The 26,200-nt window shown below is 42.0% G+C and overlaps 1 protein-coding gene across 2 annotated transcripts in view; it reads right to left on the bottom strand.

Moving 5' to 3' along the window:
• PRKCA (protein kinase C alpha) overlaps positions 1–26,200 on the bottom strand; it is a 395,469-nt gene that overhangs the window by 124,917 nt on the left and 244,352 nt on the right. For both annotated transcript variants that reach the window (XM_072781076.1, XM_072781077.1), the window contains one exon: positions 908–1,019. In XM_072781076.1, coding sequence (XP_072637177.1) covers positions 908–1,019 — 112 coding nt within the window. The remainder of the gene's footprint in view (positions 1–907; positions 1,020–26,200) is intronic.

Here is a 26,200-nt window from a genome sequence, read left to right as displayed (position 1 = left end):
TACATACTGCCTTTGCTCCATGGAGAATGCATGTAGAAAGTTTTTGGTCATAAGAGCAGTAATCAATGAATGGCAACATACTGGTATTTCCATAACACTTCCTAGTCCACTAGAAAAACAGGTTTAGTAATTACTTTTTTTATGTCCTAAAAGTATATACTTTTATTTAAATAAATAAGTGGCCTGGAGGAAGCTCATAGGAATGATCAAAGCAGAGAGTTTCCAGAGCTGTTTTTCTTCCTAGCTTGGTGCTTGATGATGATATATATGGAATAAAAAAGAGAATGGAGGGGCTGATGCCTTGTCTGTGGTCTTCAGTGATTTCATCTCTAACTGGACTAATAGGAATTTGGTCTGTCTGTGAACATGCAGGGTGAGTGTACTTCAGATGTCTGGTTTTTATTTTCATCGTAGTTTCAGTTTTAAGGAGAGCCTACTGGATTTTTCCACAGTCCACCCACTAATTAGAGACACAGGAAGATAATGACTATGGTTGCTTAGCTTATTTTGAAGCCTAACCAAATGTGGAATCTGGAGGTGGGGACTCTTCTTTCAACACATGGCATTTGCTTTGGGGTTTGACTAGCCTGCATTTTACAGTGACTGAAGATTTCTACCACCAACCCCCCCCCAAAAAAAAAAAACAAAAACAAAAACCGTGACAGCACTAACTTCATTTATAAATCGGGTGGGGTTTTTTTGTTGTTGTTGTTTTTGGTTCACAATTAGGCAAGTAAGTAGTTTAATAAATTAGTACTTTGACAGCGGAGCGATCCTATACTTTTTTGGTTTCTATTTGATTGAGTTATTTTTACTGAAGAGTTGACAAGGTACTGAAACTGAGGTGCTCTGTAAACCCTGGGCAAAGGCTGCAGAGCCTCACCATCTACTGGAAAAGAAAACTTACTGTCACATTTCATTCCTTGATGGATAAGTCCATACAGCAATGACCCACAGTGATCACAGAAGGTGGGGCTTCCATAAGTGTGGATTTTAAACTTGTGCTTGCTTCTGGGGTCCTGGGGGGAAAAGAAGCATATTGTTCATTCCAGTCATGAAAGGAACACATTTTTGGACTAAGTCAAGGTCAGGCCCCACTACTTCCTCTTGCCATGTCAAGGTTCAATAGCATGAGACTGTGTGGCATTCTCTGGGATAATACAAAGGGTGCTGGTGACTTTGCCACATCATGTGTTAATAGGCTGCCCATTTGGGGCCATACAATAAATATCCACGTTTCCTCTCTTTACAGGGTATAATTTGCACACACCAGAGTTTCCAGCAATGTTGTCACTTTGGGACCAATAGTCATAAAAATATTTGAGGGAAATAGTGTTTTAAACACCATAGTATCATGGTATTTCCAGTGCCCAGTACAGGCTGCAGCACATGGTAGATACAAAATCAGGGTATATTTGTGAAGCTGAACTGAGTGACTACAGATCCAGCTCAGTGGAGTTGGGGTGATCTCCTTTTGGGCAAGTTTTTTAGCAATACACTATTAAGACCAGATATGCATCCAAACCAACAGAGACCTTTTCCTGCTTCTGCACTATTTCCAAAGTATCACATGCATTTGGATGGGCAAACTCCAGGATAATTGGGTGAAAATTGGAAATGCACTGAAAGCACACTTTCCACAGCCCCCTGCTGCAATTTCATTACCTTCCCTAGCATAACATACAAATTACTGAAGGCACAAGGCAGCTTTCTCTCAAGTAGCATTTTTGTTCTTCAATTCACAGACAGATTACAGATAAGGAAATAAACATTATATACAGCATAGTAACCAAAGAGCACGGACCCTGCAGTCAGACTGCCTGGATTCCATCCTAAGGCTACCACCTTCCAGAAGCGTGACCTTGGACAAATAACTTATCTTTTCTCCCTCTTCTGTAAACTGGGAAATTAATAGCACCTATTTTATGTGGTTGTTATGAGGACAAAACAAGTCAGTCTTATTAAATGCTTATGTGGTCAATCTGCTTCTTAGACCTCTGTTCACTAATACGCAAAAGGAGGCTGAGCAGAAAGACCTTTATGTCCTACTTGAAACAGAAAACAGTTTCATCCTCGAGCCTGTATCAGGACACCCCCTTATTAAATCCCTCCTCCTGAATCATTCTTTGTGGCCCAATCAGTTGTAAATACAGAGCTGCCATTTACTGAATTAAAGAAGACAACAGAGGAGAGTGTGGTTTTGGGAAGGGGCATGAGACCGAAAACTTCACTGCAGACATGGTGAGCCTGATGACTTCTTTAGTCTCTAATGTTTTTTACATGCAAAGATACACAAAGAAAGCTACTCTTGGCTTCTGACTTTCAAAGAACCCAGGTGCTGGTGATTTGAGAGAATTTTCAAGGGGATTTTGATTTTATAAGAGGATTCATCTTTTGGTTAACTTTGAAACCTACAATCCAAGCCACATATGCCAATGAATTATACAGTTGACCCTGGACAATGCGGGGGTTAAGGGCATCAAGACCCACTCCCCCACAATTGAAAACCATGTATAACTTGTGACTCCCCCCAAAATTGATAGCTTACTGTTGACTGGAAGCCTTACCAAAACATAAAACAGTCAATTAACACATATTTTGCATGCTGTATGTAGTATATACTGTACTCTTATAATGAAGCTAGAGAAAAATGTTAAGAAAAACATGAGAGAAAATAAATGTACAAAATCCATGTATATGTGCAGCCAAGTAGTTCAAATCTGTTGTTCAAGAGTCACCTGTAATTACTTTTTAAAGTCATTAATTTAAAAATCCTGGAATATTTCAATCATGTAGAATAGTATAAAGAATATTAAACACGTAAGCGCCACTCAGACTTGATAAATGTTAGCATTCTCCCGATTTTTCATTGTATGATTATCTTTGTTCTACTGAGACATTAGTGACCTTCAAAGTCATGTGGCCAGTGAACAGTAGAGATAGGATTAAAAAAAAAAAAAAAAAGGATTTGACCAACATCTGCATTTTAACAGATTCTCATCCAAGAGCTTTTAAAAAAAAATATCCATCCAGAATGAAGATTTGGCTCTTAACATTTTTTTAAACAAAGTTTTATATTTTCAACACTTCTTCTTTTAGATTTTATTTATTTGAAAGAGAGAGCACATGTGTGCACAAGTGAGGGGGAGAAGCAGAGAGAGAGGAGAAACCAACTCCCCACTGAGCAGGGACCAACCCCTCCTTCATGTGGGGCTTGATCCAAAGGCAGACACTTAACCAACGGAGTCACCCAGGCACCCCAACACAATTTTTTAAAAAGATTTTATTTATTCATGAGAGACAGAGAGAAAGAGGCAGAGACAAAGGCAGTGGGTGAGGCTTCCTGCAGAGAGCCCAATGTGGGACTGGATCCCAGGACCCCAGGGTCACGTCCTGAACCAAAGGCCGATTCTCAACCACTGAGCCACCCAGATGTCCCAATACAAAAGTTTTTTAAGCAAGTCTATCACCTGTTTTGTAAATAAAGTTTTACTGGAACACAGCTACGCTTGCTTATTTACATATTTGCTGTGGCTACAATGGCAAAGTTGAGGGGTTATGACAGAGCCCACAAAACCTAAAATATTACCTACTTGGCCCTTACAGAAAAGCTTTGTCAATCTCTTCAGGACCATGGTTTTCTCTACACCGCAGCAGCATCACCTGTACCTTGTCAGAAATTATGTAGCCTCTCCCCAGACCAAATGAATCAGAAATCCCATGAGGCCTCAAGCTTCATGTTTCAACAAGCCCTTCAGATGATCCTCATGTTGGCAGGCACACCGAAGACTGAGAACCACTGCCTTGGAAGGTCATTTGTCAAGTATCTAGTAAGTGCCTACTGGGTGCTAGGTGCAGGTGTGTGTGGATGATTAGCAATATTGGGTTGGGACATTAGTGTACTTTCAAAATGTCTCTTAGGGTGTGAAAAATCAATGCCATCCTTGGGAGATTATTTTCCTTAGTGAGTAGTAGCTATGAGTATGGTCTCAAGAGTATGGGCTTAGCCTTCCACCATTAGAGCACTACACCAATTTTTCCAATATCCCAGATGTTAGGCAGAATGTTGAGGGAACAGAACAGTGTCAGTATCAATTAAAAGTCCCCATGTTGACAGCAAAGGGCATGTCCTATCATGTGGAGGGCAAAGAGGATGCTAGGGGAAGGGAAACCACCAGCTTTCCCTGCAGAAGGCATCAACAACTGGCGCTAAATAAATAAAGCATGGCAGCTCACCCTCAGCCCTCTGGAGCCTGGGTGTGCCAGTTAGCTCCAGGGCGGCTGTCCTGCCAGTTGGTTGTCACACAGATCTCTATTGATGTGGCACATGGGCAACCTGCTTCACTTTTCAGGAAAATCAAAGTCTTACTCATCCGATCTCCATATGGCACCCTCAGGGCCCAACCGTTTTGAGGTGTAGGAAGAGAGGAAACCATTGCTTCCACCTCCTGTAGAAGTCTGGAGAATGACCAAGTGTTGAAGTCTTCATGCTCCAAAATCATGAGTGGCCAAGAATCATACTTATGTTAATGAGAATAGTAACACAATAATACCTGTTTGTTGATCTACAAGTGCATGCAGGTGCTTTACAACAATCACGACCTCTCCTACAAAAAGAACATTTACCAGAATTCTGGAGACCTGTGGTCTGACTCTAGTCCTGATATAAACTCAACAACTTTGGACAAGTCATGTCACTTACTTATAAAGCAGAAATAAAACCAATCTGCCTATGTTATAGGCTGGCGGTGGGGCTTATCTTAGGGAACATATGAGACAGGGCTTTGCAACCCCAAAATTCCTAGACAAATGAAGTAAAGACCAAGATGCCCCAGGTTTTCCAACAGTACTTTAGTGACTTGAGTCAGAAAAGGAAGAGGAAAGTTGATCAACTCTGGACCTCACAGGGAGCTGGAGCGAGGCTGAATTGGCAAGGAAGAAGGGGACTTCTTCTGGGGTCCAGAGTTCCTGTCCTCTGCCCTACAGTGGCCTTTCCAGGTAGGTGCCCCACGCCGGGTGGTAAACTGTAAAACAGCCCGCCAACCCAACCCGCCCTGTGCACTGCTCTGACCATGAGGACGGCTCATCTCTGTCTCCATGGAAATGGAACGCAGGAGCACAGACACTCATTTCCAGTCGAATTAATCTCACCTTGTCTGACAAAGGAAACCACAGTGTTAGCTAAACAGCTATGACTTATGATGATTTACAGAAGCAACTGTCCTAAAAAGCTCCCAGGCTCTCTCTGTTCCTATCCATAGCTGCTAACTAGTGGTGTGCTTTACTTCTTTGGGTTCTGATTCCCCCTCTGGGGATCTGAAAGGATTGAGTCAGCACTTTCAAAGGGGTATATTTCCCAGGGCCCTCCCATTGTCAGGAGGTGCCCGTGGGCTGCTGCTGAGGGTGAGGGAGGCCAGTGCTGAAATACAAGCTGGAAAACCACCAGATTAGATAATCTCCTTGATTCTGTCTTGCTTCTAAAAAGAAAACATTTAATTTTTATTCTGATGCAATGTAAGACTCACAACAATTTGTAAAAATAGTATGGATTGTTCCCATACATGCTTCAGCCAGCCTTCCCCAGTGATAACATCTCACAGAGCCACAGCATGTTAGCAAAACCAGGACCTTGACTCTGCGGCAATGCCACTGACTAGAGACTTTAGGGTTTCACCAGATCTTGCATGCGTAATTCCAATGCATATATTCTTAGTGTACAGCTTATGAACCAAATATACTGTTTATTAAATGGGGGATACAGTAAATATTTGCTGGGTCGATACCATGAATTCAAGCAGACCACCATCAAAGGAGTGTCTGCTGCTATATATCATATACATAACCCACTGGATCTCAGGACAGGGTTGTGGGAGGAGTCGTCCAAAGATTTATCTGCAAAGTCGAATCAGAATATTTTCTCTTAATAAATAAACCACATGCTATTTCCAAACCTTCTGACCAACTTTTCAAAACCAAATGATTTCAGGGCATAGGCCAATCGAGGGCTCACCCAAGTGATGGTGCCAGCCAGGGGTCAGAGCCATTGAAAGATGTGTAAGTCATGGGCTTCCAGGTGGTATGTGCAATCCTGGCTTCTCCTGTGTTGCTCTGGCTGTTCCCTTCACCTGGCCCAACCATATTATGCCAAGACCCCATATGCCAAAACACCAAAAAATGGTATTAACAAAGCTGTTTCCTCCTCTTGGGAAGCCTCTCCAGACTCTCCAACACCAGTCACAATTTTCCTCTTTCATCTGGCCTTCCAAAACACGTGATCTCTGACTTTAATATGCCTCTTACACATCCTGCTACTTCTGAGGCTTTACTTCCTCTTTCACGTTTCCCTCATTTATCACACACATATGCATATCACAGACAAACACCTGAAGGACACACATCAAAGTCCAAGAGCTGACCCTAAAGCTCACCACTGAATCAAAACCAAGGTTAAAATGAAGTTTTTGTATTAACCTTATCTCCAAGCTTCCTGGAAAGCTGGAGTAAGAAAGGAAAAAAGAAACATACCAAAATCCTCTAGGATTGCAATGCCACCTGGATGCAGACATCCATCTTATTTTCCTCTAAAACCACTGGTCTCCCACATGGTGAACTTTCAATAGGTGTGTACTAAATCTTCAACAAAGCATATTTTTATCATTGTTCACCTGAGAATTCTAGATAAAGCTACCCCACATATTAATTATGGTAAAGTCTGGCCTCATTTAGTGCAATAACAACAAAAACGGCTGGTATACTCTAAGTCATCACGGTTACCAAGTTAGTAACACTTCCCTATTTAACACAATTCATGTAAATTTTTTTTCCTTCTCTAGACACTGGCAGCCTCTCATTAAGTGGAGTATGAAACCTATTGTCACATGTCACAAGTTTGACATGATATTATAATGAAAGAGGGAGCCATTCGGCTCCAATGTTTCTGTCATAGACACCGTTGGGGGAAGAAAGAGAGATTTCTGACTAAACCAATTTTCACAGGCACAAATGAAGTCTAACCTACAAATCTAAATCTAGACCTCTTAGAAAAAAGTACCAAACGAAAATTTCAAGTTCTACCGAAAGCATCTGCTGGTCTGTTCCTCATATCTTGGTTTTATAATACAGCAACTTAATTAGCTTTCCTTGGAGACATTGCTCTACATTTCTACCAGAACTTGTCAGTCTTTTGTCAAAATCATCACAGCCACCATCATGATGCAGTGTGCTAAGAATAAACCCATGGGTCTGTGCTGCACAAAATTTTGATACTGATAAGCCCCTGAATGTCCTAGATGCCTTCTTGTGTTATCTAGAACCATCTGGAAGGTGTGCTTGAGGCAAGCTTCAAATGGTGGTCTTCAAGGTTGACGTCCACCATGCCTAAGGTGAAATCTCCAGAGAGGCTGAGGCTCCCCACACACCTGGAGGCAGGCAATCAATGGTGCCTTTTGATGTTTACATTTGAACAGACTTCATTTCAAATGCCCCTTTTAATTTGATGAGTAAAATAATGGCAGGTTTTTGGCTAGAGGTCAGCCTGCCTTGAATGTTCCACTCAATTCTGAATGCCTCTGAAATGCCCCACAGGATTCTCACAGAGCACCAAAACAGCTGTCATGGAGGGTTGTTTCAGTTCAGACTTTAAGAATTTCTGGAAAAGACTCTGTTTTTAATAGTAAAGCCTGCAGGGTGGCTTCCTGAATCGCCCAGAGCAGTGTGGTTCCTTCAAGCTGCTCCTTCTAAATACCAAAGAAAATTCTCCACTTTCACCATCTGATGTGTTCTCATGAATCATACTTTAAGCCAAGCCTAGGTCTAAATGTCACCCACATGCTGACTATACAAGTGACACCAAAAACATTGCTCCAAGGGTAAATCTGGCATCATTTCTGTGATCTTAAATTTCTTGGGAAGCAGTTTTATTTTTTATTTTTTCAGTAACTTTTAAAATTCCTATTTAAATTCTTTTTTGTTACCACGAGAGTATTACTAAAACCAGATCATATGACCAGGGTGATTTTATGTAACTTGGATATCACCATAATTATTACATTTGATACCATGTACTGAGAAAGGCTCTCACATCCCTTCTCGGGCTGTAGTATCAGCCTGGTTGACTGTATTTGGGTGTAAGGAATGTACTTGGCTTTTGATTACACTGGTCTTGTTGAATGTTGCCTATTCTAAGGAAGAACCAAAGAACTTCCATTTCTGGTGAATTAAATTTTTATCTTAATGTAATCCTACTTTATTCTGATAAATAACATTCATCCCTACAGTTGAACTTCTCAACCCAGGCTTTGCGGGTAGGATTCCTATGGGTCCTTTGCCCAGTTCTGCAAGAGGCTGTAATCATTAAATAAAAAGCAGCAAACTTTTTAAGAAAAGATTCTGCGTAAATCTCTACCAGCAAGACAAGGGCTAAATAAACCATAACATATTTATACTATGGAATACTATGTAGCAGTTAAATGAAATAGATCTTTTTGTAACAACACGGACAGATCTCCAAGATAAATCGTCTAGTGAAAAGAGCAAGCTGCAGAATGGAACATAAAATGCCATTTATGTAAAAGAATCAATGACAACCCCCGACACAGAACAATAATACAGCTTCTCTCCCTCTCTCTCTCTCTATATATATATGTGTGTGTGTGTGTGTATATGTGTATGTGTGTATATATTTACTTATTTATATATGCATATATAAATAAAATGCATCTGGGAAAGTGTGGTGACAATAAATTCCGAAATGACAGGGAGAGGAGATTTTACCTGAAAAAATTTAAGTTAAAAAGAATGAATTCATATACATTATCTATGCAACCCAAATTACCTTGAATCCCAGCTGAATATGTTTGGTTCTGTTTCAACCAGATGGTGAGATGCCATTAGAGGGGGAGCCTACCCATGTCAAAGGAACTAGGGTACAACTGCTCTGTGATAAACGGACTGTGTTAATAGCTTCTCTAGCAATCTGCTGAGGTGTCTGTATGAGCTCACTATGCAGATATTCAGAACCACTAGGCCATCAATGAAATGGAAATCTTAATTAAAAGTTATAAGGTAGCCATCATCTCCCTACTTGTAATCAACTTTATATGCTGCCATCATCTCAGGACAAAAACCTGACATATAGTCATGTCCTGTCAGTTACAGCTTTTCAATTCCAAAAGAATCTTTGATGGTTTAGTATGAAGTGCTGGTATTAAAATGTTTAAAATGTGCAAATATTCAAACCACAAAGCCTATTATTCATTTAAAAATGTGGTGCCTCCTACTTGGCTATCAATTTCTTCATTTCATCTCAAAAATTATTTCCTGGCGAAGACTCCAGGTGTGGCTCTGGTCCTGTCTCACTTGGGAGAGGCAGAGTTACACTGCATTAACAAATCACGAACTTTTTAACAAATCACTCCTGATTTTCAGTGGTGCAACACAATAAACATTTATTTCTCACTCTTTCTTCTGGGACCCAAGCTGAGAAAGCAGGCCCTATCTGGGATATTGCCAGTCTCATGGCAAGGGACAAATGTCAGTACCACTCAATCGCTCTTAAATTTCCAACTTGGAAATGATGCCATCGTTTCTGCTCACATTTCGTCAGCCAAAGCAAGACACGCGGCCAAGTTGGGAATCAGCAGGGCAAGTGTATATAATCCTCCCCAGGAAGGGGCAGCAAACATTCTGAGTAATAACATAATCCACAAAGACCCAGAAAAAGTCCAAAGTCTACTGCCATTTTACATTATTTGAAGAAGGACAAAAGAATGGATTAGAACTTCAAACTTTAAAAGCTTGTAGGTTTTAAGGTCAACGGAATATAGTTTTAAGTTGGAGGTATCAAATGAACTACCTACCTTTCAGATGTTAGATTAATTTAGCAGCAAAGGACACCCCCTTTCTTAGTGGCTTATCACCACATACATTTATTTCTCTCTCATTATATAAATCAGGGCTGCAGAGCAGGAACATCTGCCTGCTTATTCTAGGACGAAGGGATGAAGGGACATCCGCTGTCTGGAATACATCATTATCAGGTAAAGAAAAGCAAGAGGTAGAACTGAACAATGAAATCTGTTAATGCTTCTTGCAAGTGGCTAGTTCCCACCTCTCCCTCCCCCATTCCCCACACCCCCTGCTCACCACTGGTCAAAGCAAGGCACAGGGGGATCCTGACCCCAAGTGGAAATGCTCCTTGTCCAGTGGGGAGCTGCAAGCCACATGGCAATGATGGTACCCGTCATCTTTTTATAGGTGGTGGAGCAAATGGTGGGAGGCAATGGAACCTTCCATAGATGCTCCTCTGCTTCTCTATTTACACCACGTACTTAGAAACTCATGGACATGTTTGTTTCCAGGATAAATCGTTATTTTTTCTCTTTCCTGTAGTCATATTGACTCTTCCAATGAAAATCATTCAAATATTGTTTCTCTGCCCATTCAATTAGGCATGGTGATTGCTTTATTTTTAAGATTGTATTTGAGAGAGAGAGAGAGAGAGAGAGCATAAGCAGTGGAGAGGGGCAGAGGAAAGGGAGAAGCAGACTCCCTGCTGAGCAGGGAAGCTGATGTGGGAACTCGATCCCAGGACCCTGGGATTATGACCTGAGCCGAAGGCAGATGCTTAACCGATGGAGCCACCCAGTCACCCCCATAGCAATTGTTTTAATTAGCTTTATGATAACCTTTTGAATGGTGATCTATTCAGGAAAATCTCACATTTAAAAAAATTTTTTTTCTAAGTTTTTATTTTGAAAGAGCTTTAAACTCACAAGTTGTAAAAACAGTGCAGAGAGTTCCCAGGTACCTTTCACCCAGCTTCCCCCGCCCATCATAACAGCTTACAAAGCCAGAGTGGATGATCAAAATCCAGAAACAGATATTGACACAAGATCATATGGATTTCTGGGAGGCCTGGGTGGCTCGGTGGTTGAGCATCTGCCTTTGGCTCAGGGCATGATCCTGGAGTCAAGGGATCAAGTCCCGCATCAGGCTCTCTGCATGGAGCCTGCTTCTCCCTCTTCCTGTGTCTCTGCCTCTCTCTCTGTCTCTCATGAATAAATAAATAAAATCTTTTAAAAAATCATGGATTTCACCAGTTTTCACATGCACTCATTATGTGTATGCACATAATCCTATAAAATTTTTATCACATTTACAGTCATGATAAGAGCTCCATCATCACAAAGAAGCCCCTGGTTCTACCCCCTTTATAGTCGCATGCTACCCACTCCCACTCCTAACCTCTGGCAAACATTGATCTGTTCTCTATTAGATACATTTTTATAGCATTTTGTTTTAAAGCACCAAATAATGCTTGTGATAATTAAAGATCTGGTTAGCTCCAACGCCATAGCTTGAAAGGAAAATAAAATAGGACAAGAAGCATCTTAATTATGTGAACCCTTGCCAGCCCTGAACAAAGTTATTTGTTTCCAAAAAAAAACAAAACAAAACAAAACAAAACACATGGCCAAGTTTATAAGACTATCTGAGAAAAAATAAGAGATAAATGAAAGCATATTTATTCAAGAGCTTCCAAGATCCCATCATCTCTGTTCAATCTAGTAAAGACAGAACTGGGTTGTTGGTCATGTGAGGAACCCTGTCTGACACTCTAAGACGGTGTGGGACAAATTCTGAAGCCTCGCATTTCATAGTAGGGAGATGCTGAGATGCTGCCCTTCTCTTTGTCATGGACTTGAAAAAGTATAAAGTTATTTGCAAGAAGGCTGATTTTCACAGCCCCCTATGATGCTGTAAGATTCCCCAGCAGCTGGTATTTGTTCAACTGATTAAACACAGAAAAGGAGGCTGAAGGTGTATCCCTGTCTGTCTCCTGACTGCAAAGTCCAGAGGGGGCAGGATTCTTTCTTTCTTTAGGTGCATCTGATTCTTTCTCCAGCTCACTCAGTACTCCTAAGAAATATTTCCCAAACAGCAACCCCTCCTAGCTGTGTTAAGAGAGATTTACTTCCTAGGGGCACCTGGGTGGCTCACTTGATAAAGCATCTGATTCTTGATTTCAGCTCAGGTCATGATCTCGGGGTCGTGAGTTCGAGCCTCACATCAGGCTCTGCACTGGGCGTGGAACCTGCTTAAGATTCTCTCTCTCCCTCTACCTCTCCCCCCAACACACTCAAAAAAGAAAAGAAAAGAAAGAAACAGATTTACTTTCTGATGGCCAATGATCTTTTCAGTTATGACCTAATGTGTTTTTTTTAATGTGCAATTTATGGCAAAATATCTTAGTCACTTATTATTTTTCAATTGTTTATCCGCACGTTCACTTATGCAGATAAAATTAGATTCATAAGAAAATCAGAAAATACAGTTAAGTAGAAAGGAAATTATATATATATTAGTGTTTCGACACATTTCATTTAAGAAAGATGAGACTGTGTTTTCTTAGGAATCATATTAAATAGACTGGGTATTTTTGTTTTTAAAAAGACAACTCATCTTAAGCATCTTTCCGTATCATGAAATACAAAGCAGTATCGCATTTTACTATATATTTCATCACAAGGAGGTGCCATACATAATTGATTTACTCAATCCCCAAGTCCTGGACATTTACTATTCACCATGACAAATAACACTACCATAGTGTCTGTGAACACACACCGTGCAAGTGTCCTATTTCCTCAGGATAAAAGTCACAAGTAGAAATCTTGGGCCAAAGGGATGAACGTAAAATATTAAATTTAAAAGCTACCTATCTGTTACAAGCCGACGGTCTGGGTTTGATCAAAGCCACTCTGGTTGTGCTAGATGGTTGCTGAGCTGTTTGGCTAAGCTTTCAAGTAACTAGGATTTTCTATCTTGGCTAAAAGGTGGTAATATTACTCTTGGCTTTTCCCTGATTATTTTCAGGTTCAGGCATTTAGGATTTCCCTGGTTGCTTCCTGACTGCTGAGAACCTCCAGAAAATGGTGCCATTTTGTTTTTTTCTCTCCAATGGAGGCTGCTCTCTTCTTAAGGCTATGCTATTCTTTCCACCAGTGTCTTTTTTTTTTTTTCCACCAGTATCCTTCTGTTCTTCCATTCCCCCCCCTCCCCTTTTTTAAATAGTAACCAACCATTTGTCACTTAAGGATGACTGGTCTAAAGCCATAAAGCAGAGCATATTACAAATTAAAAAAAAATATCCCTATTTCTGGCATTTAGCTTTCCATGGATGCACTGGGCTTGGTTTGGTAGCTGTGCCTGAGTAAGACCTTCCACCTTGGGCCTTCACTTGGGAGAAGCACCGTCACGGGGACAGCTGTGTTGTCCTTGGGCAGCGTCTGCCTCTGCCCTGCCCCTTTTCCATCCAGGCATCTATGCATTTGGTTGCTGTGTGCTGGTGGTTCTAGGGTGTGCACATCTTCAACAGACATATTCCTTTCTTCCGGCACCTTTTTTTAAACAATGGGAGGTAACACGAATGCACTTTCCTCCAACTGTGACTTTAAATCCATCCGGGGCAATGAATGCCTCCCAGAACTCTGCCTGAAGAATAATGGCAAAAATAGCACTTGTTCAGGCATCCCCTAGGATGGCATCAGAGATCTCCGATCCTACATCTTAAACTGCTGGCACTGTGTGCGCAGCTCTTAGAAAAATCTGAAGTCTGCCTTTGGGATGGCAGAAACTTCGTACGCACGTTGGAACCGTGGTTTTTTTTTTTCCTGGGTTTTGTTATGTAAACAAACATCGAGCAGAAATATCACTGAGAACATGCTAATATTTCTCCTGGCAAAGGGTGTGCTACAATTAAGGCAGAAATTCAGCACTGGCTGCCCCAAAAGTGGTTAGTCTCAGGGCTCGTGTCTTCCCCCTGCAGAGGGAGAGGGAGGCTGGTGGTGGGGGGACGGGCGTGTGGCATTTAAATGTGTTTATGCAAACACCACTAATCAACATTCTTCTTATCTGAAGAGAGAAATATTGCAATAGCTAGTATTCTTAAAAAAATTTTTTTTCCCTCCTATTAAGTTAACCTGAGAGAGAAAAAAAAATCAACATTGAAAGGAAAAGGGGATATATAACAAAACCAAATGGCAGCTGAGGGGGGGGTTCCCTATAGCTATTTTGAAGGCAGCCCTAGCCCCCTGTTGCTCTATCTGCATGCAGACGACGCAGAAACATATTTCCAGTTTCTCTATTTATCCATTCTTTCCAAGAGGACGGTGCAGTGGGCTCCCACTTTTAAGTCTCAAAGGGCGTGCATTATCTCCCTTCACCTCGTGATATGGCCGTGGAGGGTCCCAAGGACAGTTCCCAGTTTAAAGATGAAGAAACTTGGGGAACCTGGGTGGCTCAGTGGTTGAGCCTTCGGTTCCCGTTGTGATCCCGGGGTCCTGGGATTGAGTCCTGCACTGGGCTCCCCGCGGGGAGCCTGATTCTCCCTCTGTCTATGTCTCTGCCTCTCTCGGTGTCTCTCATAAATAAAAATGAAAAAAACCTTTAAAAAAAAAGATGAAGAAACTGAAGCTCAGGATTTAAGCAGGACCCATGGTTAGTGAGCAGTGAAATCAAGATTTCAAGCCAGGCCTTTGACTCAATTTAATGGGTCCGACTCTGTCCTAGATGTTGAACCAAAGGCAGACATAGTAAACGACTGGGCATGAAGGCTCCTTCTGGCATCGAAATGAATTTGATACATAGTGTAGATGCCCAAGCTTATGTTTTCCAAGTAACTAAATGGACATAAAGCAGAACACTATTCCCCCTGCCCCAGCCCAGAACAGAAAAAAACAAAACAAAACAAAACAAAAAAAACCAACAACAACAACAAAACCAGGACAATATGTAAAGCAGCAGCCTATCTATCATGAAATGGAAACAAATGTTAACAGTAATCTCTATCCTTAATATCTTTAGATTCCCATTTCTACCACTGCAGACATGTCCAGGCTGGAGGATAAAGCCAGATACCCTTTAATTCCGCTAGAGGGGAATAGAATGACATGAAGGGATGCAAGTCAAGCATTTTAAAAGATTGTCACCATTGGAGCAGACAGGAGTCTTGCATTCACCGCGGTCCTGATGAATTTGTGTTTTGGAGCGTGTGTGGCCCTCTCCTTTACAACCATCTCCTCTGAAGAAGTGGAATCAAGCTGAAATCTTATTCAGCCTCTATGATCACGTGCGATTCAAACATTCTGTTCTTTCTAGAAAGTGATTTTTCTATTCTTTATCAAGCCTACAGCGTTTGACAGCCAAACCAATGTAATTTCACAAAGAGTCTAATTGGTGTGTGTAAGTGGATATGTTCTGCATGAATAGAAATTTCAACAGGGAGGGTAGTCTGTGACATAAAACACCGTGGGAGACTTGCTCATGATCTACAGAGAGATGAAAGATTTATTCATCAGGCAAATGAGAGGCCCAGCTCGGCGCTGTCCAACAGAACCTTCTGCAGTGGTAGGAATGCCTCCCACCTGCTCTGTCCAATGCGGAGACTTCTACTGAGGGGCTGGGTTTTTAAATTTTCATTTACTTGTAATCCATTTCAATTTAAAAAACCATAGGTGGCTAGTGGTGACCGTGCTGGACAATCCAGATTTAGAACACCCTTCCGGAGACACCCTGTTTGCTCAAGTTTATGCTTTCTTTTTTTTTTTTTAATATTTTTTAAAGATTTTATTTATTTATTCATGAGAGACAGACAGAGAGAGAGAGGGGGGCAGAGACACAGGCAGAGGGAGAAGCAGGCTCCACACAGGGAGCCCGACGCGGGACTCGATCCCAGGCCTCCAGGATCTCACCCCGGGCCAAAGGCAGGTGCTAAACCCCTGAGCCACCCAGGGATCCCCAAGTTTATGCTTTCTTCCACCTCCTTGTCAGAAAGTCCCATGATGGCAGACACACACTGGAGGGAGCTTCGGGTTCTTTGCAGGTAACTGGACATGTTGGACCATTAATCAGTGGCTGGGTAGCTCTCCTGATCTAGTCTTTCATGTGAACCCCACTCTGCTGGCACACACCATTCCCAGGCTCAAAAAACCTCCCCGATGCCTTGGCCTAGCCCAAATCCAGTTTGTCTCCACAGGACTCCTTGTCAACTGCCTACTCCACAAGCATCCTTGGTGTCTGCTCACAGGCCTCCCTCCCCTACTGGGAAAAGCCCTTTCCTTGCCCCTGCCTCTTCCTAGTCAGTATGTATTCTACACATGCCTCAAGGCCATTTGTGGGCTGCCTCCTCCCTGAGGCCTCCTGTGACAATCTTCACTACGGTTTCCTTCTTTTGTTTCATAGCTGGCTTCCAACCTACCTACCATTTTCTAAAAGTTGATAAAGGATCTTTGTCATTTGTTCTTTGCATATATCCTTTATTTGTCCTCACCTCAGGGCCTTTGCACTTGCTGTCCCTGTGCCTGGAACCAGGCACCCCAGCTCTTCACATGGATGCCTCCTTGTCATTTAGGGCTCAGCTCAGCTTCCCCTTTTCTCCTGAGCAAGGAGGTTTTCCCTGATTCTCCATCCAAAAGAGCCCTCCCACACAGTTATGATGAGCACTAAATAATGTATAGAATTGCTGAATCACTACACTGTACACATGAAACTCCCTGTATGTTAGCTATACTGGAACTTAATTTTTTTTTTTAAGGATTCCTCCAGATATTCTGTATTCAATTATCCTCACTTATTTCTTCTCTTCACTTAATCTGAATTATTTTTATTAGTTTTCACTTGTTTAAATTCTGCTTTTCCTTTAAAATGTAAACTCCTTGAGTAGAGGGGACCTTGTGTCTGCCTTGTTCTTGGCTGAACCTCGAGTACCCAGAATAGGTCCTGGCATAAAGCAGGCTTCTCATGAACTTCTCTGGACGGAATGGATGCTGGATTCCCTCCCAATGGACAAGAAACTTAAGAGGTCAGAGATCATATCTTATCCCTAATAGGAGCTCAATACATGTTTGCGGAAGATCCTGACAACAGCAACACTTAACCTGAGCAACAGCCTTCAACCAACTCTCTCAGGTGACAAGCCCCTAAATGAAGTTAAGTCTTAAACTAATCTTCCAAAGTTTCTAAACAGACATGTTACTTTATATATAAAGTTACTTTATAACATATATATATATCTTAAAAAGCCTATCTCAAGTTTAGGCTGAAAAAAAAAAAAACCCGAAGGATTTTTAATTGCATTTAAGGATGCAATAATCAAGTCATAACTACATTGCTACCCATTTAGGAAAGTCCTAGAACTTTTCATTGATTTTGAGTGTGACTTTTACTGCAGAGTGGGAGAACACAGGTTTTGTGAAGAGGGAGCCATTTGACTTCTCTTACCAAAGAAATAAGGTATGGCAAGGCTTTGTCACCAGGACAAGACGAGGAAGAGAATGTGTCTGAACATTTGTCCTTCATGAAATGAGAAGAGAAGACTGAGCACGCAGTAGAGCTTGTGGTTCTAGTCCTGGCATTACACTTTCTTGAAAGTCAACGGTGTCTGGGGAGAGGTCGGTGCCCACCAGTTTACGGAGCAGATCGCCTGAGAAAGGTTCCTACGGTGTGTCATCTTCTGTGTTAAGAGAACTACCACGAAAAAAAAAAAAAGAGAACTACCACGAGTCTTCTTACAACTCACTTTAAAATGACTTGGCTTTACTGTTATTCTGTCTTGGAGCTGTGATTAAAAGAAGTGAGCCATCTTCTGGGGTGGTGGATCTGCTCTGCTGGGCTAGAGTTCTGGTTATAAACTTATCTGTAATTGGCTTTCCTCTGTGACTGCTAATCTCATTTCGCAGATGGAGATGGCCATTGTCTGAGTGTGATTAACTAGGAACTCGGTATCCACGAGAAGTCTGCAGGCAGGCTGCAGATGTTAGGACTGTTATTCCATGTACTTTTTAAGACCCTTTTCTTAATGCAAACTCTCTGACCTTAGTTGCCAATCCTTGCTGAGATTTAACGCAGCAAACACATCGGTGTTATTCTGACACAACTCAAAATACAGCCTCCAATGAGATTTTCCTGGTCACTTCTGGAACCTCTATGGAGCTAGAGGAAGTACTAGACCAGCTCTTAACCCCTGCCATTCTTGGAAGTGTCTGGGCCATTTCCTAAGAAAATACATCAACATAAACACCAAATCAGCTACAAGTGTCTGTCCTTCTAAAAAATGTACCCTGTTCATCAATGAAGCATTCACATTTAATGCTTTCACATAACTCTCATCCTAAGAGCTATGGATTTCATAAAGAAATCTGGTTCTAGGGACACCTGGGTGGCTCAAATGGTTGAGCATCTGCCTTAGGCTCAGATCAAAATACCGGGGTCAGGGATGGAGTCCCACATCGGGCTCTCTGCATGGAGCCTGCTTCTCCTTCTGCCTATGTCTCTGCCTCTCTCTCTCTCTCTCTCTCTCTGTGTGTCTCTCATGAATAAAAAAGAAAAAAGAAAAAAGAAAACTGGTTCTGATGAAGATGTAAGGAGATTTCTACTTCGTAAATGGAGCAAATGATCCTCTTGATATATACCAAGTGGTATGTCACAGGTGATGAAATTTAATTGATTACACCAAGTTTTAGAATAGTAAATTTAGAGCAAAGTAGGTCCTTTAAAAAAAAAAAGATTATTTTCTATTTGAGGGGGAAACTTGGAGGGAGAGAGAAATCTCAGTCAGACTCCCCATTGAGTGCAGAGTTTCATCTCATGACCCTGAGATCATGACCTGAGCCGAAATCAAGCTTAACCAACTGAGCCACCCAGGTGCCCCCACCAAGTATGTCTTTAGGCATGAAGGATAGGAGAAAAACAGGGTTTGGAGGATCTAGGAGGTCCTCAATGAATAGAATGTCACAATGGGTAGAATCATGATTTTGATGAACTTAGAAATACACAGACACACCTGAACTGCAAAATTATTACCAAGAAAATGCCATTTCATTTCATGTAATTCAAACACTCAGCCATTCTCTTGGGTTGGCCCTGGTAGGTCTCTGCAGCCTGGAGCTCCAAGGTTTCATGGACTAGGGCAGCTCAATCCAAAATTTTGGGAACAGAAGGGAGATTCCTTACTTGATAAACATCATGATCAACTTGAGTCTTCTCCATGGATTTTGTGGCTCCTTTCTGGTTAGGCCATCAGGGGTTAATATGTGTTAGAAGCAGATGCACACGAAGTCTTTGAAAGAGCCTAAGTGAACTTGTGCTGATGAATGGATATAGATTTACTTTTCCTCCATTTCCAGAGGACAACTTCATCATGGAACTTCAGAGCAGAATTATTTTCAGATGCTCCATGATAAAATGCATTTCAAGCCTCAAGACTATTTTGTTAGCTGCAAGACAGATCTATTTCCCCTTAATAAGACATGTAGAGAATAATTAATAGAGGAGTTCAGGAGAAATTGTGACTTTCCAGGTCCAGTAAATGCCTACACTTCCTATGGACAGTTGACAGCAAGGCATCTGGACAGGACACAAGGCACTTACAATGTCAGAGTGCTGCTGAAAATGTGCTCACTTTGACTTCTTAGAATCACTTAGCTTCCTTTGACTGGGACATTCATTTCCTCGCAGCAGACACTACTAGGTTCCTGACCAAAATCCATTTTTTTCCCCCTTAGAGATGTCTGGGTTTTGTTGGAAAGACATGTCTAGCTGAGGAGATACACTTCCTAGCTTCTCTTGCAGCTAAAGGGTAGCCACATGCTCCGGCCGATCAGATGCAAACACAAGTCTTGCTGGTCACTTCCAAGAAAGCTGTGTTTTCCTGTTATAGTTGCTTCTCCTTTTCCATCTTCTTAGCTGGAGATGAAATGGCTGTTTATGACCAGAGACGATCCTATTCCCTCTCTGGAAATGGAGATTTTTGGCAACTCTCTTAAAAAAAAGGAGCTGGATTTCTCCTTATCTCAGGAAAATAGGCATGAGCTAACTAACAGAGGTTTCCCAAGGGTGGCTGAGCAGTTTTGTGGCTTTTATCCATTTCATCAAATTTTCACAGATCTAGAGAGGAGAAGAGAGAAGGGCTTCTGCTTCTTTCTCATTGCTATTGCTATTCATGTGACAGGGTGACATGCACTGCTCTTTGAAAGCTATTCTGTATGTGACCCATGTTTATGGATCTGTGTTCTCAACGACCCCATTGTGGCCATCTGAGGGAACATGTAAGTGTGGCTGACCTGAATTTTTTCCTAATTACCCAAAAAAGCCTGTTTTCTGAGATGTTTTGGGTTGTTCCTAAGTAACAACTGCCCATATCTCAATTTAGCTCCCTTATTACTTTATAAACTCATAACGGGATTAGGAAAGCAAAGAAAGGGGGAGAAAAAAGGCTTCTGGATATTCTACAGGCAGCTTTCCTTCTCTCCTTCCCTCTGTTTCAGAAATCTGAAAGGTACTATAACAAACATCTTAAAACATCTGCTTAATGAGGTTTTGCCTTGAGACACTGAGTAGGGGAGAGAGAGAAAGGATGGGTTTCAACACAGTTGAGCTCTGCCAAAACCCATGGCAAATTTGCACAGCCTTGCCATCCCTCAAAGCCTTTTTTATTTCATGGATGAAGATAATGATATTCATTTGAGGGGCATATTATGCCCTTCTGTTGCATATACAAACCAGCCTTAATGGATATTTTAAAAAATTTCCCACGGGGAAAATAGGCCATGTGGAAGTGCCAGGCATTCAACTGTCACTTCCTCCCAGGGAAAAAAAGAAAAAAGAAAAAACAAACAAACAAACCAACCCCAACAGTCCTACTTAGATGGAGCGAGCTATTGCTCTCACTGTTAAAAAGCTCTTAATGGTTCTGCCTACACATTTGGCTTTAGGGCTTCCTCAAACCTATAGCCACCTGCTATAGACTAGTTTAGCATAGTTTACACAGACACAGGATGGAGGGAAAAAGAAGAGAGACTCCAATTTGTTTCCTTTTGTAACCAGCTCTGACTTCCGTATTTAATGAGACAGACTTCATTGTAGCCATGTCAGTGAAGAACCACTACGTCTGCCATTTTGCATGCGTTGGTCCTTCAACAGACTTAGAATACCACATGAAACTGCGAAGGCTGTAAGATCTTTTCACTCTATAAGCCTTAATTTTCTCGGCTCTTGGGGGGAGGGTATGTGATATTTGGGACTAATTATGCTCAGTGGGATCAATTTCAATCCTATGGGCTCCCCTTCCTTACCTACTTGCCCAGGAGAGTCTAAAAATGCTAGAAATTAATAAAAGAGAACGAAGATGATCAATGGATGGATAAATGAATGAATGGATGGAGGGAGGGAGGTAGCAAAAATTTATGCATGAGGAAGTGGGACACACTCTCTAGTTAAAACTGTTTAGATATGCAGCAAAGGTCTATGCCCCTAGCCTATGTCTCTGCAGAATGCCGACAAGGGGTACACATGTAGTACATTTCCCAGACTATGAAATGCCTGAGTCAGACTCTTATTAAAATGCATGAGTAAAGTCTCAAATTCTGTAATCCCTTGTTACTTATGTCTGCTACTTATTTTTCACAAGCAGAGCTGTTTAATGCCCAGAATGTTCTCAAAAACTATACCTGGAATGAAAGTTTTTATCATGATTTAAAAAAGGAAAGTCCTAAGAGGTCCAGAGATAGTTAATCTGTTCTATAAGTGAAATACTTGCAATATGCATATGTAGAGTATAGGGGAATAAAGACGACACATGCACACCTAGGGAGGAAATAATGAATGAGAACACACGCAACAATGAAGGAATGAACAGCTCAGCTTAATGGAGGCAATCCCAACATCTCCAAACCAGACTCTTTCAATAGTGCACTGAAAGAATAAAGTCACACTTGACTTGAAAATTAATGTAGCATTTCTTCTGGCCCTAATCAAACAGGTGACCATGTGGGGCCAACTGAACTTTTAGGAGGACAACAGGTATCGGGTACTCGCTAGACCTTAAGACATTAGCCTCTCAGCCTGTTAAAATCTCCATGTGGGTTCAAAATAATGACAATGTATCTCTCATTATAACACAAGTTCCCCCTATAGCGAACAGTCATAAAGGCACTTCATTTTCAAAGTCTTTTATGTTCCTCACAAGAACTTGCCAAGGCAGGCCTGGTGGTCATCAGATGGTTGAATGACCGAATTTCCATATGGTTTTTAAGATGTTAGGGGGAAAGCTGTGCCCATCTGTGGCCACAGTTGGGAAGCCGCCTGGTGGTTTCTTCCAAACTTGGATTTAAAGGGTTTTGGTAGCTGGAGGCAGCTCTGACTAGTCTGGCAGTTCCCTCCCTGCCAGTTCGTGCATAATTCACCCAAACGGATGGAACAGGCCCATTAGGGACAAACCCTGGCCCTGTTTCCCCTGGTTCATCATCAAATTTGTTCTCTCTTTTGATCTCAAATCCTCCCCTTTGATATCGACGAGGCTGGTGTAAGTCAGATAGCAACATGAGGTATCTGGTGGCAGATGGACTGGGGCCCACCTGAGGGACAAAGTTCCAACCCAGCCAGTGAGCCAGGAGTGGGGAGTCCAAGAATGAGACTGCAAACGTCAAGAGAAACAGCCTATACCTGGTTAGGCTGAAAGACATGAAACAGACCAAATATTCCACATTGAAAACCCAGCCCATCATCCTGTCCTCATCAGGCCCTGAGATGAAACAGCTCCTGAACATCTGTGTCCTTTGATCTTAGGCTCTTTGCATTTTTCATTAGGTAGGAAGAGACTGGGAATGCCATGTTGTAATGCGTTCTGTGTCACTTTTCCAGGGGCTGTAGTTTATAAATGTTCTGTTAATCAGAATTATAAATGAAAATTAAAAGGCATTTCCTTCCTTCCGTTCTTCCCTCCCTTCTCTTCTCTTCCTCTCCTCTCCTTTTGTGTGTGTGTGTGTGTGTGTGTGTGTGTGTGTGTGTGTGTAAAATACGGTGAGCTCTTCAGGCCTGTGTCCTTGTCTTTCTCAACCTCCCACCCAGCCATGGGAAATCTAGAATTCCTGCTCCCCTTAAGCAGCTGAAAGCTTCCCACAGCCTGTGAGAACTACTACTCAGCTCCCAGCCCCCTCTCCTGCCTCACCTTCTAGCCATTCTGCTCTTTTTCTCCGGTGGGATCCCTCCGGAACATAGGCTTATGGCACTTATCACAATTAGAACTAATTAAGTGTGTGATGATGGCTCAGAGCAAATCGTCTCATTGGAGTGGAGAATCCACCCGGTGGTTTCCTCCATCCAGGGGTGGGCTCTGGTCGCTGGGGACAGAGGTGCCTCTGCATGCAGCTCCAAGCACCGCTGGAGCTGCATAAATCATGGGGGTGGATGGAACCGTCCACTGTGCAGTTTTCACTTTTGTAGCCCCAATGCCCCACCCAATGCCAGAGGCACAGCAGACATTTGAAAGACATCCATGAAATGAACTGAATAAATGAGCAAATCCATTTCAGCGCTCCAAAGACTTTCTTCATCACTGTACCTGACTCATTCTACATTTGAGCAAGGATGTGCTGAAGGATACTCAGCTATCAGGCATTGAGGCAGAATTAGAATGTGAGTCTTATGGTGGAACGTACAATGTTCTTTCTGTCATCATTACAGGGGTGAGGATGGGAAGACAGGGGCCCAAACAGCCACTTAAATGTGAATTCTATCTAATGTGTGGATTTATTTCTACCTACTTAAAAAAAATTTTTCATTCTTCCTAGAAGTAAAATTCATGGACAATCAACAAGTAATGATTTGCTAGATCCCAGCCAGACATGTGGATTGGGACCTCAGGAAGGGCTGTGAATTACAAAAAGACATTCTATTTTTCTTGTCTTCTTTTTTTTTTTTTCTTTTTTTTTCTTGTCTTCTAAAGCCAGGATTCAGAACAGTGATGAATGTCTTATTGCCTCAAATCTCACTCAGCAAAGCGACTGACCAAAGCATGGAGCATTTTTCTTCCTTCTGGGTCTATAAGTAAAACACTGCATGTTCTAGTGCAGCCTTCTGTCCTAATGTGCAGGGGGAAGCCAGCATGACCCAAGGGAAGGGGTTTCACCGAAATCCTGAACAGACATAGGATCATGACACCTGCACTGTGATGCTCTGTTTCAATGGTTATGGCTGGTGGATTTGCTTTCAACCAGAGGCATTACTAACAAAGCTTTGCTTCTTTTTCCCAGATGACACGCAGGTCTGAAAGGACCAATGGTACAGTGGGAGAAGATGAGAATGAAGAAGTAAATTATGTTCTTTCAGGCTTGGAGTATAGACAGTGCTCTACTGCAAATGGGTGGTTTTATCATTTCCAAGGCTGTTGTTTCTAAATCAGGATATTTTTATCCTAGAAACAGGGCTAGGTCTATGGTTCACTTTCCAGATTAGACCTTTCATCCTAAAAGTGCTAATCTTCAGAGCCCTACCGAATATAATCCCATTACAGTACAGAATGCTGGTTATGTACCCTGTCTACTCAATCTTTCTCCTTCATTATAGAATCCCTATTTTTGGCTGGGCACACTGAGATTTGTAGTGAAAGAAAACACTTCTCTAGCAGCTAATTGTGGCCATGTGACAAATAAGATATAAGTATAAGGACTGAGGTGCCTGGGCGACTCAGACAGCTGAACAGCTAACTCTTGATTTTGGCTCAGGTCATGATCTTGGGGTCCTAGATTTGAGCCCCACCTTGGGGTATGGGCTAGGGGGGGTCTGCTTCAGGATTGTCTCTTTACTCTTTACTTCTGCCCTTTCCCCTACTGTCTCTCTAAAATAGATAAATAAATCTTTAAAAGAAAGCATGAGGACTTGAAAAGCTGCTTAAAAGGTGGTCAGTCATCTGGGAGTGGTACCATTTTTGCTGTATTGGGACATGTACCACAAACATGAGGGCTGGAGCTTCAGCAGCCCCCCTCCCTTTTTTTAAGATTTTATTTATTCATGAGAGACAGAGAGAGAGAGAGAGAGAGAGAGGCAGAGACACAGGCAGAGGGAGAAGCAGGCTCCATGCAGGTAGCCCGACGTGGGACTCGATCCCAGGTCTCCAGGATCAGGCCCTGGACTGAAGGCGGTGCTAAACCACTAAGCCACCCGGGTCAGCAGCCCTTTTTGACTATACACAGAAGCCTTGGGCTCAGATAGTGTGGCAGAGACAGTGCCCTGTTTCTGACAACACTAGAGCTGCTCCATAAATCTTGACCTTCTCCCCTCGATGCTCCTTTTACATGAGAGACAAGCAAATGCTCTTATTTCATCTTTTATCAGTTGGGATTTTTCTATTGTATACAGATGCGTGCAATTCTTAACTGACAGGTCATGAATAACAAGGTCTTGATGCAAAATTGGGATGTCTGCAATACATCTATCCTTAAACCCTCTCTGGCAGTAATGACTAAAGGAACTTGCATGCTCATGTTCCTAAGAAAAACAGTTATCATGATAGGGATTGGCATTTGTGGAATACTATGTATTTGACGAACAGTATTTCTTTGCCACAATGCTGTTATAAGTTAACTGTGAATAACAGCCCCACTTTCACAAATAAGGAAACTGGGATTCACGTTGAAGAACCTGCTCCAAGTCAGCTCTGAAGTGGCTAAGAGTCATATGTTTGACATGAGACTTAAGTACAGGTGAACAGGTAGGAAATGGTAACATTTTAGAGGTCTTACCAACAAATTTAATAAATTGCTATTACGTGAGAAACTAGCAAAAAAAAGAAGGTAACCTGATAGAATTAAAAGAGGGAATATAGAGGTGCCTACCACATGGTAGATTCTCCAAAAACATCAGTTCTCCTCTGGATTTTTAAAAAGCCCTTCCTTGAAACAAACAGCTACTTCCCAATTTTTTTAGATGGATTTTGTTAGATTATTTTGCTTGGGAGAGGACATCCATGGAAATGTACAATAATTTAAAAAGATACACCTGAAAAATGAAGTGGCTGGGTTTGTGAACTGGGTTGAATAGCATGCATACAGCCCCCACCCAGATTCCTGTCCACCTGGGACCTCAGAATGAGACCTTATTTGGAAATAGGGTTTTTGCACAGTTAAATTAAGATGCAGCCCTACTGGATTAGGGAGGGCCCTAAATCCAATGACTGCTGTCCTTATAAGAAGAGGAGAGAACACACAGAGATACAAGAAAGAAAAAGGCCATGTGAGGACAAAGGCAGAGAGAGATTACAATGATGTATCTATAATCCAAGGAATGCCAAGAATCGCCAGGGAAAAAGCAGGGAAGGATTCCTCTCTAGGGCCTTCAAGAGGGAGCCTGGCTCGCTAACTCCTTG

This window comes from Canis lupus, chromosome 16 (genome assembly GCF_048164855.1).
Source record: "Canis lupus baileyi chromosome 16, mCanLup2.hap1, whole genome shotgun sequence".
NCBI lineage: Eukaryota > Metazoa > Chordata > Mammalia > Carnivora > Canidae > Canis > Canis lupus.
Note: the sequence above shows the minus strand (reverse complement) of the source record. Positions and strands in the feature narration are given on the sequence as shown.